The sequence below is a fragment of the Magnolia sinica genome, chromosome 2 (assembly GCF_029962835.1).
Source record: "Magnolia sinica isolate HGM2019 chromosome 2, MsV1, whole genome shotgun sequence".
Taxonomy (NCBI): Eukaryota; Viridiplantae; Streptophyta; class Magnoliopsida; order Magnoliales; family Magnoliaceae; genus Magnolia; species Magnolia sinica.
This window is the reverse complement of record NC_080574.1, coordinates 38871609-38889824: the sequence shown is the minus strand read 5'-3', so window position 1 is coordinate 38889824 and position 18216 is coordinate 38871609. Positions and strand designations below refer to the sequence as shown.

Here is an 18216-nt window from a genome sequence, read left to right as displayed (position 1 = left end):
TTTTTATGGACATACTCTTACTTTCCATGACTTGTTCTTCTTTTGGCTCCTATGGCCGGCACAATTTTATATTATTCATAAAGAATATTTTAATGAAAGAAAATTAAAATAAAAGGCATGGATCAACCGCCCATTGTAACCGAAGCGGCGTCATGCATGCAAACATTAAGCTCAATGACAAGATAGTGGTGTAAACTAAACGCGCTTTCTTTTGCTTTCAAATACTCCTTGGATATCATCTCTCCCATTTTGCTGCATTCCCAGCAAAGAATTTTGCCCGCAAAGCTTGTTCCATTCTCGTAGAAAAACTTGCTCTGATACCAACTGTTATTGCAATATTCATGGCACCAAATGCATCTGGAGAACGCACCTTGAAGGAAACACCAACGTGGGCCGTGGCGGTTGTATGTGCTGTTATTGTGATAATTTCGGTGGCCATTGAACATGGAATCCATTCACTTGGGAAGGTAATATGTGCATGTGTAGACACTTTTCTCTGTCTTCTTCTTCTTCTTTTTTTTCCCTTTCTTTTCAAGGACCCATGCCCACCCTCTACATATGAACATTTACTAATTATGATTTCAGCAAGTATAGGAGTCTTTGGTTGGGTTGTCCAGTTATTTGCCTACACTTCAATGTCCTCCCATTTGCATATTTAGTAGTTTTAAATAACTAATTGTTAGGTACTTCCTATCCTTTGTAATTGTTGTTATAGTAGAGGTTAGTGACCTAATTGTCTGGGTACAGGCCTAAGTAACTCTCTCATTTCATAGGGAAACCTTTAATAGCCTCCAATGTTAGGGGTGCACCATTAGAAAGTGGTGAATACTCTTCAAAACATAGATGTGGAATGTTTGTACTGCAATCTAGACCCAACTTGCAAGGAGGAGTCTATATTGACCATCTCTTTTCTTCTTTTGAATTTGTATTACTGGCTGTTTACTTCAATCATCCATTTGGTAGCCATAAGTTGATGGTTAGGATTAATTGATCAGACTGATTTTAAATGCATGCTACATCCACAACGGGACCCACAATTTGGATGGTCTGGATAGCTATACGACCTTAATGCCACATATGAGAAGATTAGTCACTATCATTTTTTAAAGAATTTTTTAATGGTAAAAACTAAGATGGGACTCCTTACTTTCTCCATGAATTCATTCCCACATGTGGCGATTCACAGGAGAGTCATCTGATGATGTTGTCATGAGGGAAAATTATAATACATAAGAGAAAGTCATCTCTTGGTGTTGTCATGAGGAAGAATTATTTTCAAACACCAAAAACTATAGTATAATTACAATTACTTACCTATTATTCATCTAATAACCATTATATCATGAAATTTTTATAAGACTTACACACACACACATAGTCAAAAATCAACAACAAAGTTCATTAAAATGATGGAAATGTGCTTTTTAATAAACCCAACTTTTTTCAATAGAATCGCTCCGACTAGCATATTTCAACGATGGGACCTAAAAATCAGTCTCATCCACATGAAATCATTCCATCCACATCAGCAAAAGTTACACTCCTTTGTAACCAGGAAAGTCATTGGAGGTTTTCTCAATTACATCCTAACATTTCGCAACGCGATGTGTTGGACTTTTGTCTTTAAATCTGAGTCATTTTCCAATCATCCAAACATTTTATATGACAAGTTTTATTCTTTATGATGGAAAGATTATTAAAAAAAAAAAGCTATTAATAAGATTATTTCAACCCTTTGATAATTTGGCTCTTCTCTTTCAACATGAATGGCCTTAACCTTTCTATAATCAATTGACGGGGTGGATCATCCACATGGTTATTTATACCCAAACATTTTATTCTCCATGGAATGGGTATTCGGATCATTTAAATGCATTCCATTTAACCAATGTATAAAAAGAAAGTTTTATAGAACTTTTATGTATGATGGATAGGTGCATAATTGCAATTATATTGTAGTTTGTTGATGCAAAAATCTGGTTCACCCTCGCCGAGCTCCGAACACTCGCGCCGAACCCTGTAAGCCTACAAAGGAGGAGGACAAAAGAGACCCTAGCTAGAGCAGGGGACCCTCCGATGCTAAAGTCAGGCTAGGAATCTGGGTCTAAGTAGTGTAGATGGGGCTTAAGGTGTGAGATCTTGCGTACCTCTCTATGCCAATGGGTCCCCTATTTATACCTTTTCATTGAGATGACTGTGCCCGTCAATCTTGGCACGATCTCAGCCATTAAGCGGGATGTGCGCAGCCGGTAATATAGTCGGTTACCCTAAGATCGTGCGTTGGGCATTATTCCTGTCGTGCGTTACTAGAGTTGATCCCTCAATCGTGACTGCTGACCGAGCTCTCATCTGAGTTGCCTCGAAGTCTAGGTCTTACTCAATAGTCCAAGCCCACGAGTGAGCTGACCCCTGCACTGGGTAAGAAGAGTTAGGTCAGAGGCAATCAAGTCGGACATGTATTGGCTTCTTCCGGATTCCAAGCTGACATGAAAGCCCTGCAAAAGAACTTGGAAGCCAAGCCTTGGTTACTACCGAGCCAGGACTAGACGAGCTATTCTGCCGAACTGGGACTACGCTTGTTGGCCTTGGTTAGTCAATCTACTATGGTGATTTCACTAGGTTGGCCGAGCTGAGTCCGTCTCTTCCGAGGTTGGCCCATCTTTTCCCATAACTGAAACCCTCTACTCTTTGAGTTCATGCTTGGACGCAAGGAGTAAATGTCAGGGAAAGTGAACTGTCATTCCTCCCCCAATGATGAGTCGGTAACATCAAAACCGAGCAGTCGTGATCATTGCTCTTCGAGATCAAGGCATCATAGTTCGGTAGCGACCTTTTGATGTGGACCTATGGTGAGCAGGCACGTGGCCGCAGCTAGGGATTCGAATCGCTTGGGTACATGGAGTGATGGAGGTGGAGCGTCGTCGGAGCATTGAATGCTCTTCAGTGCTAACGGCGAACGGTACGGAGGGTGTCAGCTTAAATGAATATCTTGCCGCCACGTATACAGCAAGCCTCGGCGCCACGTCGCTTCGACTCCAAGGATAGCTGTTTGTAATGATTATGTCCAATCGCTTAAGGTTATAAAAGGAGCCTTCCGCTTTCATTTTGGTTCTCTTGCATGTCACTCCTTAAGAGAGTTTTAGAGCTTTGTGCTGCTAATCCTCTCTCGGAAGGCGATTTCCTATGAGTTCCCTCCTTCCCAAGCCATCTTTCATTTTCCTTTAATCGCATTATGTCGAATGGTTCAGACGAAGTCCAGATAGTCCGAGCAGTGGATGAGGAATCCGAGCCGGAGAGCACAAACTCCGAGCGCAGGGATTCTGACGGTCCCTTTGAAGCGATACCGCTCCAGCCTCCAGCAAAGAAGATTGCGGGCCCAAAAGCCAAGGGTCGCGTCACGGGATCGTAGAGGATACCTCGGGATCTGGCTGGAAGGGCCAAGGTTGGGCCCTCAGGAGGCCGATCCGAGGCGGTCGTCCCTGAGGACTCAATCCTGGTCGAGTCCCAAATGGCTCAGATCTGCGCCGAGTACCAGATCCCCGACTCGGTACATATCAGAGCTCCTTCTCCCCCCGATGCTCTAGAAGATCCGGCCGATGGAGACGTTGTCATTTTCATCTGCGCCCTCTAGTGCAGGCTTCAACTTCACACCCATCCATTCGTGCATCTGACGACTGCACGTCTGAAGCTAGCACCGGGTCAGCTGGTGCCTAATGCCTGGCGGATCCTGGTCTCCTCATACATCCTCTAGCGCCAACTTAAGAACCAGGAACTGATACCAGACAAATTTTTGTCTACGTACCAAGCTAAGCATGACTTGCTCGAGCCATGCTGGTACTACTTTTCAGCAAGGATGATTTCACTAGGTTGATGGGTTGGATCATCCACACGGTTATTTATACCCAAACATTTTAATCTCCATGGAAAGGGTATTTGGGTCATTTAAATGCATTCCATTTTACCAATGTATAAAAAATAAGTTTTATAGAACTTTTATGTATGATTGACAGGTGAATAATTGTAATTATGTTGTAGTTAAAGGTGTTTCACTGTAATTTTTCCTTTTGCATAATGAGGCTAGATATACTACAAAGCTTAGTCTGTTAATCTTAACCGCTAATATATAGTCAAGCTTCCATGACATCCAATCTCTCCGTCACGTGTGCCCACACGTGTTCTCCTTAGAGCCCAGAAATCAGGCCGATCTACGCCGTGTAAAATCATACCTGAAACTTCAAAAATCACATCGTGTAGTCACCTTAGTTTCTAACGGCCTGATTTTTGGGTTGTCCACTCATCCTGGTGGGGCACGTCTTCTGAATGGATTTGATGGCATATATATAACCGTTTGGCACCACACAATTTAGTATGTTTACATTTGTGGCATCCCTTCCCAACTATTCCCTCTGGCGTGGCATGCCATAGTTCCCAATCATCCAGATTTTTGGGATCTAAGGAGAACATGAGGTAGAGCATGAATGGACGGATGGGATGTCATGAACATATAATGGTGGGTGCCACACATCACATTTTAAGTTTATTATCTACACAGCTTTGTAGTGGATCCCTTCTCAATTGTAACTTATAAATAGACACGTAAGAATGCTAATCAGTCCTTTTTTTTTAAAATGTTCAGTGGTTCCAAAAGCGGCACAAGAAAGCCATGCTTGAAGCTTTGGAGAAAATCAAAGCAGGCCTCTCTCTATCTCTCCCCCACCGGTCCTTAAAATATATATTTTAAATGGGGCGGTTGCTGGCTAACGAATTGATAATTTCTCTATTTATTTATTTATTTAGTTTGATGTGCAGAGCTAATGCTACTGGGCTTCATATCCCTACTTCTAACTGTGGGCCAGACATACGTTGCCAAGATATGTATCCCTGCCAAAGCTGGAAACACCATGCTACCATGCAAGAAGGTAGTCAAAGCATACGAAAAGGTCGACGGTGGCCGGAAATTACTGTGGGATGATGATGGACTGATTTGGCGCCGGGCCTTGGCTGCACCTGCCGGCGGCGGTGACTATTGTGGGCAGCGTGGTGTAAGAAAACCTATTTTGTTTGGCTAGGAGAACCAAGTGTAGCTAGAGGGCCAGGTTGACCCAACCATTAGCCTAGGGTCCTACACTTTCAGGCTCATATTATAACTAGGCCCATGACACCATTAAGGAGGGGTTTGGATTGTAAGTTACTTTAGATAAGCAACTTATACCTTAAGTAGCTTATCTTGGTTTCTACTTATTAAGCTGAAGTGATTAAGTAACTTTAAATAAAAAAAAAGTTACTTATAATTTATCTTGAACCAAACTTACTTATCCACTGCTGTAGGTAAAAAAAAGTAACTTATTTGATGGTATTCAAGTGGCTCTTTAGGGAGTGTTTGGGTTTTAAGTTACTTAAGCCTGTCTTGGTTTCTACTTATTAAGCTGAAGTGATTAAGTACCTTAAAAATTTTATTGATAATTGATCTTAAACTACACTTGCTTATCTCAAATAAGTTACTTATCTACTATTGTAAGTAGAAAAAGTAACTTATGTCAGTAAAAACCCGGTGAGAATTAGGAAAATATATATAAATAAATAAAAACATTATTTATGAAAATATCATTATATCTTTTTTTTATTTTAAAAAATTCACTAATTTATTATAAATCTGATGCAGGGCAAGGTGTCCCTGATATCTCAATCTGGGGTCCACCAATTGCATATATTTATTTTCGTCCTGGCCGTCTTTCATGTCTTGTATAGCGTCATCACAATGGCCCTTGGACAAGCAAAGGTAAGTGTGACATATGTTTCTCGATTGAAATGGCACAAGTGGGCCAGCCTTTTTAATAATTCGATCTGTTCATTTGGTGGACCCCATCATGGAATGATCCTAGCCATCCAATCTCCAGCTCAGAGCCTAATCAGATGAGGGAACACTTCTCAGTAGCCACCATATGAACGATTTGTATCACCAAAAAGTGGACCCCACATGTACAATTTGCATGGGCTGATTAAATTGCTCAATTAAGCATTTTGAACTTATCTAACATAGCAATATTTTTATGGGATTCAAAAATAGATGAAGAGGTGGAAGAAATGGGAATCAGAAACAGCCTCTCTAGAATATCAATTTACAAACGGTAATCTTCTTTTTTTTTTTGTGATAATTAGTGATATTTGCAATTAGGGTTGGCAATGGGCCGAGCGTGGAAGTAAGTCTGGCCGAATTAATCCGGGCCCACAAGTTCAAAATGTAGGCCTAGCCGTTGCCATTGCCAGGCCTATTTTCAATGGTTAGGTCGTTCTAAATAGCAATGAAATCCAAATTGAGGTTGATGGTGTGGTGGCAGATCCGGCAAGATTTAGGTTCACGCATCAGACGTCCTTCGTAAGGCGGCACACCGGCTTATCCAAAACGCCCGGCGTCAGGTGGATGGTAAGTTTCGTTCTTTCATTTCATCATCATCGATCGCAAGAGAACGGTTTGCACATTTGGAATGCATCCGTGAAGTCAAGCTTGCCCTTGTATGGGCTGGGCTGGGCTGGGCTGGGCTGGTCTGGGCTGGGCTGAGCCTTCATATGGGTCCTTGAAATATAGGCTTGAGGGCTGGGGCCGGGCCAGTGACAAATGGTCTCGCTCAGACTGCTGGCCAGGTCCAATCATCAAGTGGACCACCATTATAAAAATTGAATTTTGACCGTAGTAGACTCATGGTATTGCCAAACACCCTAAAAATGGTTAGGCTTAAACAAATTCCCTAGCTACTATCCTGATACCTGTTTGGAAAAAAATTGGAATGAATTTACCCATAACTGCACCCATGCATAAAGTGTTGCCCCTGTTAGGGCATTGAAGCGGAAGGGAAGCAGATTGAGCGTGTTAGATAAACTCTATGAGGCCCACTATGGTGTTTGTGAGAAATTCACCCCATTCACATGTTTTGCCAAATCATTTTATGGTATGACCCAAAAATAAAGCAATCCAAAGCTTAAGTGGGCCACATAATATAGAACAATGGATATTGTATGCTCACGATGGAAACATTCGTGGGGCCGTAGAAGCTTTGGATCAGGCTATTAATTTTGTTTATCCCAGTGGTAATGACCTTATGAACACTTGGTCCATTTTAGGAGCAATGTGGATTGTATGTAAACATAACGGTTAAACCTAAAAAGGTTTGAACGGTAGGCAACTCTTTTCCACTGTTTCCCGTCAGATGGCCCATTTGAGTTTTGGATGCACCTTTAAAAAAAAAAAAAAAAAAAATTCTCATGTTTTAACATGATCCAACAAAACAGATGAACATGGTGGATTTCTCACAAACATCACAGTGGATCCGACATAACTTCCATTGCTAGTAACTTCCAGTCAAAGGCATTCACTGGAAATCTGCGCCCATGTGAAGGGACGTGATGCGGGTTGGGTACCACTCCAACAAGACCTATGAAGTGATCTGTGGGGCCCACTCTATATATATATATATATATATATATATATATATATATATATATATATATATATATATATTCCACCCATTTTAAAAGATCATTTTACCACGTGAGCTTAAAAATGAGGCACATCAAAAGCTCTAATTGACAATACCATAGAAAGCAGTGAGATTGAAACCCTATCATTGAAAACTTCTTAGAGGCAACATGATTTTTAAATCAAGTTGATATTTATGTTTCCCCGTCGTACAAGTCTGTGACCTTTAGAACAAGTTTGATGGCAAATATACATCATGATGGGCCTTAAAAAGTTTTCAATGGTAGGAGTTCAATCATCATTGTTTCTTGTGGTACACTGAGTGAAAGATACCTCGTTTCAAAATTGAGGTCTTGGTATCGATCCCTAGTGGGGGTGGCTAACAGTGAAGTGTGAATTGACAGTGGGGCGTACTAACAAGCTAAAAAAAAAAAAAAAGTCTTTGGCCTACCTCCTTTAGGGGCTCATGGTCTAAATTGTTCTATAAAGATATATAAACAGCATGGATAAATTATATACATCACAATGTGAAGCAAGACAATTAACCACTTGCTCTAAAAGCTCGAACTGTTAGAGTATGGTGAATTAACCCATTTATCTCATAGCCCAAGCCCCACATATCATGGGTTAGGACCTCGGCCGAACCTCCCTCGTGGGCCCCAAATTAAATGGACCGTCCACCCTGACTATGTCCCGCATCCCACAGGCTACCCCACTCGAGCCCAGTATGAAATGCGCATTAATCACCCCAGTGAGGAGTCTCGAATATGAGACCTCCCCCGGAAGCCCCAAATCACATGGGTTACCCACCCCGAGTATGTCCCCGCATCACACGTGCTACCCCACTCGAGCCCGGTGTAAAAATGCCCCTACATTAATCACCCCCAGTGAAGAGAACTATTAGAGTATGGCGAATTAATCCATTTATCTCATAGCCCAGGCCCCACATCTCATGAGTTAGGACCTCGGCCGAACCTCTCTCGTGGGCCTCAAATCACATGGGCCGCCCACCCAGAGTATATCCCCGCATCTCACGGGCTACATCACTCGAGTCCGGTGTGAAATACGCATTAATCACCCTCAGTGAGGAGTCTCGAATATGAGACATCTCCCATAGGCCCCAAATCACATGGGTCACCCACCCCAATTGTGTCCTTGCATCCCATGGGCTACCCCACTCGAGCCCTGTGTGAAAATGCCCCTGCATTACAATGGTCCAGAACAATCAATAACGATGGTTGGTGGTCATTCACTCCTAACTATTTTCTTATGGTGGGGTTCACTTTATTTGTAGATGTAACTCATTCTTTGACCATAAAAAATAGTGAGATTGAAAACCTACCATTGAAAACTTCTTGTAGGCTACAAAAATTTTAAATGTAACTTATTATTTGACCATTGACATTAAATTAAATTTTGAATCTAATGGACGGAGTAGATTTGACACATATCCAATGGTGAGCCCCACAACCCTTAATACATGACAACCTAGGCCATTAACACATGACAATTTTGACCCTTAACATATACTCGATAATAGGCCCCACAAATAATGTCCTTGTAGTGTTAAGAGTCAAGGTTGACGTTGTCCTGTGTTAAGGGTTGAGGTTATTATGTATTAACGTTGTTTAGGTTGTTAGGTTGAGATTGTCATGTGTTAAGGGTCAAGGTTACTATGAGTCAACCTCCCTTAACACATGACAACCTCGACCCATAACACATTACAACCTAGACTTTAACACATGATAACCATGACCTAAGCCCTTAGCACATGATAACCTAGACCCTTAACACATGACAACCACGACTCAAACCCTTAACACATGACAACCAAGACTCTTAACACGAGAACCCAAGCCCAATTCTTTAACACATGAAAACCTAAACCCTTAACACATGACAGCCACTTCAACTAAGGAAATATGTTACAAAAATTCAAATTCTATCTCCTTCATTGTCTTCTACATGACAACCACAATGATCATTCTTGACCTCAAAACCCTTCCAACAATCACTTCTCCTCACGGCAACAACTATGGTCATCCCTCTCTATCCACAACAAAAGTAGCTTCCATCTCTAAGAAAATGATATTCTACAAAAAGTAAAATAAAAAAAATTCATTTAAAATATCTTCTACATATCAGTGGCTTCTATCTCTAGGAAATCTAGTTGTCATAGCAAAAACAACACTTTTTGTAGGGCTTTAGAAGTTGTTGGCGGTGCCCAAGAACTTGTTGGCAGTGCCCATACACTGGAGAAGTTGATGGTGATAAATATACACGGGAAAATGTGGTCAAAAGGAGTTGTGGTGGGGCCCTAAAAGACATGTTTGAAAATGAAGAAGATGTCCTAGGAAAACAAAGAAAGAAGAAGAAACTCTATACAGGCACTAGGTTCCAAAGTAGGGGCATTTTCATCCATTAATTCTCTAAAAAGTTATCAGAAGGCTAACTAAGGAATATATTTGAGAGGTCAATTTTTTTATGCTTTTGACAATACCACAAGGCTAGTATAGTCAAAATCCCTTATAAAAAAAATGGACAATTAATAGGCACATGTGAGTGGCTCATACATCTATAGTTTAAGCACACTCATAGTCAATATTACATGTGTGCTATGTAAAAGTGACAAATAACAGATATTTTTGTAAGAGGTGTGCAATCCTAAACATGATGTTTTTGTAAATGACCATAACATCGCTAATTTTACCATTTTCTTTTGACTTGTTTGGTGAACCCGAAGGTAGCTTTCTTTCGGCAGTTCTTCGCATCTGTAACAAAGGTGGACTATCTAACCATGCGCCATGGTTTCATCAATGTAATGGGCCCTTTCATTCCCTTCGAGATTTTAATCTAAGTACTTGGTCCATGTTTGATTGCCAATTATAAAATGATTTCATCGCCTTATAATCATAAGGCTTAAAATGATTCTAATAACCCATAATTTATATAAACAATGATTTCTAAAATGCGATGAACTTATTATTAAGTGGCAACCAAACAGACCATTTTTTCCTCATATCTCAAGCTCAACAATAGCTATTGATTGTCTTAAAATGAATGAAATGTAGGCACATTTGGCTCCAAACAGCAAATTCGACTTCCATAAGTACATTAAGAGATCATTAGAGGATGATTTCAAGGTGGTTGTCGGCATCAGGTCTCTCTCTCTCTCTCTCTCTCTCTCTCTCTCTCTCTCAATCTATCTATATATACGTGTGTATCTAGCTAAATGTTGAAGTTCCTCCCACAGCATTCCGCTATGGGCTTTTGCAGTCTTGCTCATGATTCTCAATGTCTATGGTATGCAATACTTTCATCTTCCATTCCCTTTCCATATCCTCGCACTCTACTCATTTGGTCCACTAATGTTGCAGGTTGGTACACACTCTTCTGGATGTCTTTGGTGCCTCTCATTGTAAGATCCTGTAGCCCTCTCTAGCCTTGACTATTTCTTACTTAATGCCACATCTAACACTCAAAATTGCCTTCCACAGATACTCCTCATGGTTGGCACGAAGCTTGAAGTTATCATCATGGAGATGGCCCAGCAGATTGAAGAGCGGACGGCTGTCATTAAAGGAGCCCCAGTGGTTGAGCCTAGTAATAAGTTCTTTTGGTTCAATCGTCCCCAGTGGATCCTCTTCTTGATACATTTTACTTTATTTCAGGTAATTTTTCATTTTCTGTTTTTTTGCACATGAAATTTACATTACCAATCAATAAAGAAAATGGGGTAAAAAGTAGGTTTCCTTTAGGGCTTGTTTGGATGATGCAAGTTTTTTTAAGTTGTAATTAAGTGACGTACTGGTGAAAGTCACTTACAGGTGATCCTGTTTGGATGTAAGTTGTAAGTCACTTATAGATAAATTAGTTTTTGTATTTAGATAGCATATAAGTTATTTACAGGTAAGAAGTTGTATGTTTAAAGCCAAGAGGAGAGAATTATTTCAAGATGTTAGAATCACATGAAAAAAATCTTGACACCAAATATATCATTCTATTAAGCCTGCCAAGATGAATATTTAAGCTAATTCTTATGTTATTCCATGGTGGGCCATTTTTTATATTTTAGTTGTACAATGTGTAGTGTAGTCCCATTTGAAAGTCATCCATCTAGTGCACCCAATCACATAGATATACCAATGCGTAGAAATAGGTGTCCACTTGTTTCACATAGCATGTTATGGCCCATATAAATTTTTTAAAAAAAAAAACAAAACAAAACAAACAAACAGTAGGACAGAAGATGCACAATTTAGATGCATTAAAATAATTAAATTTAAAAAAAATTAAAAGTAAAGAACGTCCACCTCAATAGACTAGACAGTGGGGAGATTTAATGGTAGACATTCAATCACCAATGTTTCTTATGGTATGGCCCAACTAAGATTTGGATATACTTCATGTCTGGGCTTGGGCCCTAAAATGAGCTAGCAAAATTGGTGAATGGCATAGATATACCTATAATTAAAAAAACACAAATTACAGTGGGCCCCTCTGTCACAGCCTAACTGAATCAGTTGATTCCAATAAAAAAACCCTAACTGCATTCAAAGAAGGAGAGAGGGGAAGAGAGATGGGCACACAACAACACTAATTGCAGAGAGGAAGGCGCACAACACCATTATAATGGAGGTGCATTATCCCCCTTTTCTCCTCATTAAAAAAATCAGGCCGTTGGCCTGTAGGTCACTTACAAGGAAGTGATTTCTCAGTCCCCGCCCTCAAAATTTCCTAGCGGTTCTGCCTATAAGTGACTTATAGGTTGTAAGTGACTTACAGGTGAATTTCCTTCCCCAAACAGCACCTGTGAATGACTTCCCTTTTAAGTCACTTTGCACTAACCCAATTCGCATCTAAACATGCCCTTAGTTCATTGGACTTCTTACATTTCACATCTCACATGTGTGTGAGATTGGAACCACTCATCTGGCGATGTCCCACCATGCATGCAGCATGTCTTAAACATTGTGGTTCATCAAGTCCGGCCCCAGCTTCACATGAAATTTGGAACATCAGCAGTTTCTCGTAACCGTTTATTTACATTGCCCATGTGTGGACCACTCCATGATCGCATCGACTTGATTTGTTACACATGGGATCTGAAGAGTGAGGATCACCTGATGAGTGGCTCTGATCTTGCACGTGCTGCTCATTTCCACTTTGAAATAGAGAGTTCAACGAATAAAACCATTCAAATTAAACATTTTTTTCCTACTAACCAAAACTGATTATGTTTGAGCAGAATGCATTTCAGATGGCATACTTCTTGTGGGTATGGGTAAGTAAACCTCCATCTTCCTCTCTCTTACTTACACATGGCACAGACAGCATTCTTGTTTAGAAAAATTACAGGGTCTTGATTTATCATCAGTATAAGTGGGGCCCATGGTTTGGTTATCTAGATGAAGAGCGTTGATCTGAATGGCCTACCTTGGAAGATTCTAACCCTTCCATTAGTGACTAACAAAAAATGCCAAAGGTTAGATGACTTCCATCTACCAGTCCAGAAGTTTTTTTGTGGGTCCCCCATTGATGATGGGACTCATAGGATGGACGGTCTAGATCACTCTACCATGGGCCATAAGATTCCTCTTCGCACTGCCTAACTAGTAGTGTTGGAAATGCAGTACGAGTTTGGGTTGACATCTTGCTTCCACGCCAACATAGGGATGAACCTGGCTCGAGTTTTCGTGGGACTTGTCCTCCAGTTCTTATGTAGCTACATCACATTCCCCTTGTATGCTTTAGTAACTCAGGTGAGTTCTTTTTACAATGACTCAAATCTATCAGATGGGCCACACATGTACGTTGAATGTGGACCTTTGGTTGATCTTTCTTCCAACCGTCCATCTTTTTTCATGCATGTGTGGTCTACCCAATCCTTGGGCCAACCTTAGCTTTGGACCAAGACAGTTACATGGTGGGCCCTGTAGATAGTAAGCGGGACATGGGCCTACGTGAATCTTTCTTAGACATCCATTGTATTCATGCATATGTGGTTCACCCAATGATTGGACCTTGGACTCGGTCGAGTCTGATATAGTGGCCTGAAATGGATGTGATGGCTTAGCCAGTGATCCCAACCCCATTAACAGCTCTTAGTAGACTACCTGCAGAAACATTACACGAGGATAAATCTGAGTCGACTCAGACTCAGTCAAGCCTGATCTAGTTCACACTTCGAATATTAGGGGTGCACATTGTTCGGTTCGGCCTTATGGTTTTGGGGTGAAACCGGAACCAAACCGTTCCCAATGGTTCCAGGAAAATCAGAACTCGAACAGGACCGTTATGGGCTTTTTATAATCCAGTCCAATTGCATGGTTTGTTTTTACAATCCAGTCTAATTGCATGGTTTTTTTTTTTTATAATCTAATTCAATTGCACGTTTCTTGAGAGATAGAGAGGCCAAGAAAGTGGAGGAGAATAAAGAAATATTAGGCATTTTTTTCTTTTTATGTTAAAAAAATAATAATATTTAAATATTTATTGACTAAGGGGTCCAGTTCCAGGTTCAGTTCAAGGTTCGGTTTTACGGTCCAGTTCACGGTCCAGGTCAGTTCTACATAACCCTAAACCGATAACCGAACTGAATTAACCGGTTCTTTGATTTTCAAAACCAGAACCAAAACCGTTGCGCTTCAAAATTAGACCAAACCGTGCAGTCTGGTCGGTTCCGGTTTGGTTTACCGGTTCCTCCATTTCCATGTGCACCCCTAGTGAATATAGGGTGACTCAGCCTGACTCAGCCCAGTCTCCCCTCACTTGGCTGAGTCATGACTCAATTACGGACCAAAGTCACTAAAACAAGTTAGCTCTAATAACCAAGTCATAAAACGAGGCTGCACATCCACAGATGGGATCTCACATGAAGAAGGCAATCTTCGAGGAGCAAACAGCCAGAGCTCTTATGAAATGGCGAAAGGCGGCCAAGGACAGGAAAAAGCTGCAGAAGGCCGGAGTAGATGTTCCATCTGGGTTCATGAGCGGCGATAATACACCTAGCCATAGTTCATCTCCCATACATTTGCTCCACAAGCACAAATCCAATGTGGTCGACATAGAAAGTGTGCCGAATTCTCCTATGTCTTACCAGTCCGACACGGACTTCTCTGAACCAGAGCCTTCTTCCCCGGTCCGACATGGTGGCTATCATCCAAGGAGGCATGATCGATCACCACCAAGAGATGTAGATCTTAGCCGTGATTTCTCGTTTGTTAAGCCTTGATGGGTGGCCCATGATCAACTTCATGGGATTTCCAAGGGTGCAGGTCGATAACTGATATGAGATGTTTGTACATTGTAAGTTCAATTTGAGAAGTGGGCCATTTCTAGTTTGGGTGTAACAATATTAGAAGTGGGCCATTTCTAGTTTGGTAGTAACATATGCCTTTTCTTTTTAATAGATTGATTGAAGCAGGAAAGAAATTATCTATTTAGTTGATACACGTGAGTGAGTGGTTCTAATCTCTAATTAACGTACAATCATTGTTGAATATAGACTGTCCAACAATTTTTTATATTCGTGGGCTGTTGGATTTCCGTGGATTAGTCAATTAGGACATCAGTTTGACATGATTTACTGATTGTGTGGCCCATCTGTGGTATGGATTGGCATGATTTTTTGGGCCATGGCCGAATGATAGATGATGTGCATGATAGCCGGAGTGGATTCCGTGACTAGGGTATAATGGTGCCACACAACTCATTTGCATTATAACTATGGTGAAATGTTTGCGTTAGCTCACAGCTCTTGGGCATTGCTCCGTACACTATTTCCAACCATGTGCTCTTCCTAATCAAGGATAGATGATGCAAAGAAGGGGTGTAAAATGAGCAGAAGAAGAACATTATCTTTTCTAGGCAATATGAACCTTTAATCCACGAGGTAGTTTCTTAGATCTACAAGGAAAAAAGTGTTTATGATTTCTCTGCTATTCTAAACCTAATAAAAATTATCCAAAATAGTAAACTCATTTAAAGCCTAATTTGAAGAAAATAGAAAATCCAAATAAACCTTGCTATAAGAGTTCTATCATGATTACAAGTAATTTTTCTTTTAAAATAGAAATCTAAAACACTAAAAAAAATATGACAAAAATAGAATTATTAAAATTAATAAATAAAAGAAAAAAAATTCTAAAATCCCGTTTTTGAACTAGAAGTGTGAGTTTTCTCACAAAACTGATAGATATGACCCACTTTGTCTGTTGGTTGACTTCGAATGGCCCATTAGGGTAAAGATTGATAGGTTGTACATCCTATAACAATACTCGGATTAAAATTTATGACTGATTTATGGTTCACACTTCAAATGACAATTTCTCCCTATTTGAATTGAATTTCTTCAAATTGGACGCTTCTAAGGGCCAATTACGTCATGCCTTACATAGGACTAGGCCCGAATCTGATAGATTACTTTCACTTCCATTTTGCCTTCTTTTGGTCCAACCATGCTAGGAACGTATCTAGGCTATATCCTACATCATACCCCTCCACTTGGCTCATGATATTCATCCAAGCCTGGTATATTAAAAGGCTATGAGATTTCGATGCCTTCGGGAGGATTAATAATATACTTGATTTTTCTGAGGATCGGAACAAGGCTGATCTTCTTGTTCCTCCACTTGTTATACATTCCGGTCGAAAATCTCTCCTTAAATTGGTGAACTAGCACTTCATCACCCATTTCAAACATCTCATAGCACCGATGTTTATTAACCCTTCCTTGTACTTAGCAATAGGCTCCTGTTATAACTTCTTCCAAACATTGGTAAGCACTATTGTGATATGGTCCGCCATAATTTCTATTGCAACACTCATAACCAATAACTTAGGCAAAAAAACCAAGTCGAGTGTATGTTTGGGAACATGATCATACACAACCTTAAATGAGAACTTGTCAGCATATCAATTCTGCATGTTGTTGAAGGTGAACTCCACCTAAGCAAAAGCAATATCTCACATGGGGGACAACTCGTCAGGAAGTTTATCCGGTATAAACCCATTGAATTCCTACAACATCAGTTTCAACTTCTTTGGAATATTCAAGGATTCTACTTATTTCCCCTTCACAACTAATGCATTAATCTCCCCCATCTCTTCATTTTTTTTTATGAAATCAGGTGCAATTATGAGAGATTATTCCTCCACTTTAAAGGTCTTGGGTTGGTTCTTCTTTCTTCTAAGGGCAATGATGATATTTCTACCATCTTTGATAAAAATAAATATATTATCCTGGCCATAAATATATTATCCTGGTCTCTATGCGTAGCGTTAGCATCATATTGTTATAGTCAACCAAGTAACATGTGACAAGCTTATATGTCAACTACATCACACATTACTTTGTCCTCGTAATATTTACTAATGGAGAATAAAATATAGAATCGTTCAATTGCCTTTATTTTGCTCACCTCCTTGATTCATCCAATTGTGTTTAGAGATATGTGTTTTTCTATCTCCAATTACAGCTTTTCTACCATAGTATTCGACATGAGGTACTCACTACTCATTACATCTATAACCTTATCACAAACCCTTTTAATTTACAGTGCATCTCATTTAAAAGGTGTTGTGTTGTTATAAATCTATCTCCTCTCCTCCTTTAGTGTGTACAATTACTGTCACGCCCCGAACTCGGAAACCGAGCTCACAAAATTCTCGATCGCCGAATCCGGCGCCGACAGCCTCCGTAGAACCCCATTCTTGGCTCCCGGCACCCATTCACCAAGTTTCGATCCTGAGATACTACAAGGAGGGTTTATAATCATCAGTCTGATTCATAATGAGCATAACCAAAAGCATAACCCACAAATAATAACCACAAGAACACCACCACAAAATCCACTATGATCAAAAACTTTTGAGTACAATGCGATTGAAAGGGAAAATACAATGATAACAATAACGAAACTCTAGAAGCTCTGCGGCATGCTCCTTCTCCTGCTCAGCCACGATCTAGCGTCACCTGCACGCATCAATCGTGCATAAGCTTATAGAAAGCTTAGAGGGTGGTGTAAGTATGTGTGCAATATAAGCGTGCTCAAAATGCAAGGTCAGAGTAATGCGGAATCATGGTGATGAGCACATGAATGCAATCAGCCGTACCAAGGCTATGCGGTGCAAGATATGAATGCTATCGGCCATAACACGGCCATGCGATGCGAGATGCAACTCAAGCATGACAATCCTCATCATGTATCAGTACAGTTCTCATTCTGGATAATCACCGGGGTTTAGTACACTCCAAGAGGCACTGCCGCTCTCCAAGCCACACAGTCCAAATGAGCGTAAGAAACCTCACTATCCGCCTGGCCAATAGTCTGTCAATACCTATCCGACACGTCAATGGCGAACCCATTCACGAGTTAGTCAAACTCAGCCTAGTATTGCCCCCTACCCTCGGGCGAGTAAAGCCACACTCCTTTCCAACCGACCACGACACAGTGGAAGACGCGGCCTCCTGGTATTCGACCCTCATGCGCTCATATATCCACTCGGTCTCGACGTTGGAGTCATCCTCTGGTACCATCGGGTTTAGGGATTTTCACTCAGGGACATCTATGGCGCCCGTATGCTAGAACCAAACATTTCTGGTATCCCATTTGGCCATCCACAATATGTCTGTGGAGGCTATGGCCCTGGTGTCGCTAGGGCATACAATGATCATGATCACACAAATGCAAGTGCATGAATCACCCTACCAAACATGCAACAATCCTGCGCGTACCGAG

The 18216-nt window shown here is 40.7% G+C and overlaps 1 protein-coding gene across 1 annotated transcript; it reads left to right on the top strand.

Annotated features, from left to right (window-relative positions):
• Window positions 1-341: 341 nt before the first annotated feature.
• Window positions 342-14814, top strand: LOC131228523 (MLO protein homolog 1-like). Its single transcript, XM_058224224.1, has 14 exons — window positions 342-467; window positions 4637-4694; window positions 4810-5042; window positions 5663-5779; window positions 6068-6128; window positions 6339-6424; window positions 10218-10292; window positions 10546-10634; window positions 10728-10777; window positions 10852-10892; window positions 10972-11145; window positions 12723-12758; window positions 13108-13236; window positions 14337-14814. The coding sequence occupies exons 1-14, from the start codon at window positions 342-344 to the stop codon at window positions 14706-14708; spliced, it is 1647 nt and encodes a 548-aa protein (XP_058080207.1). The 3' UTR covers window positions 14709-14814.
• The last annotated feature ends 3402 nt before the right edge of the window (window positions 14815-18216 follow it).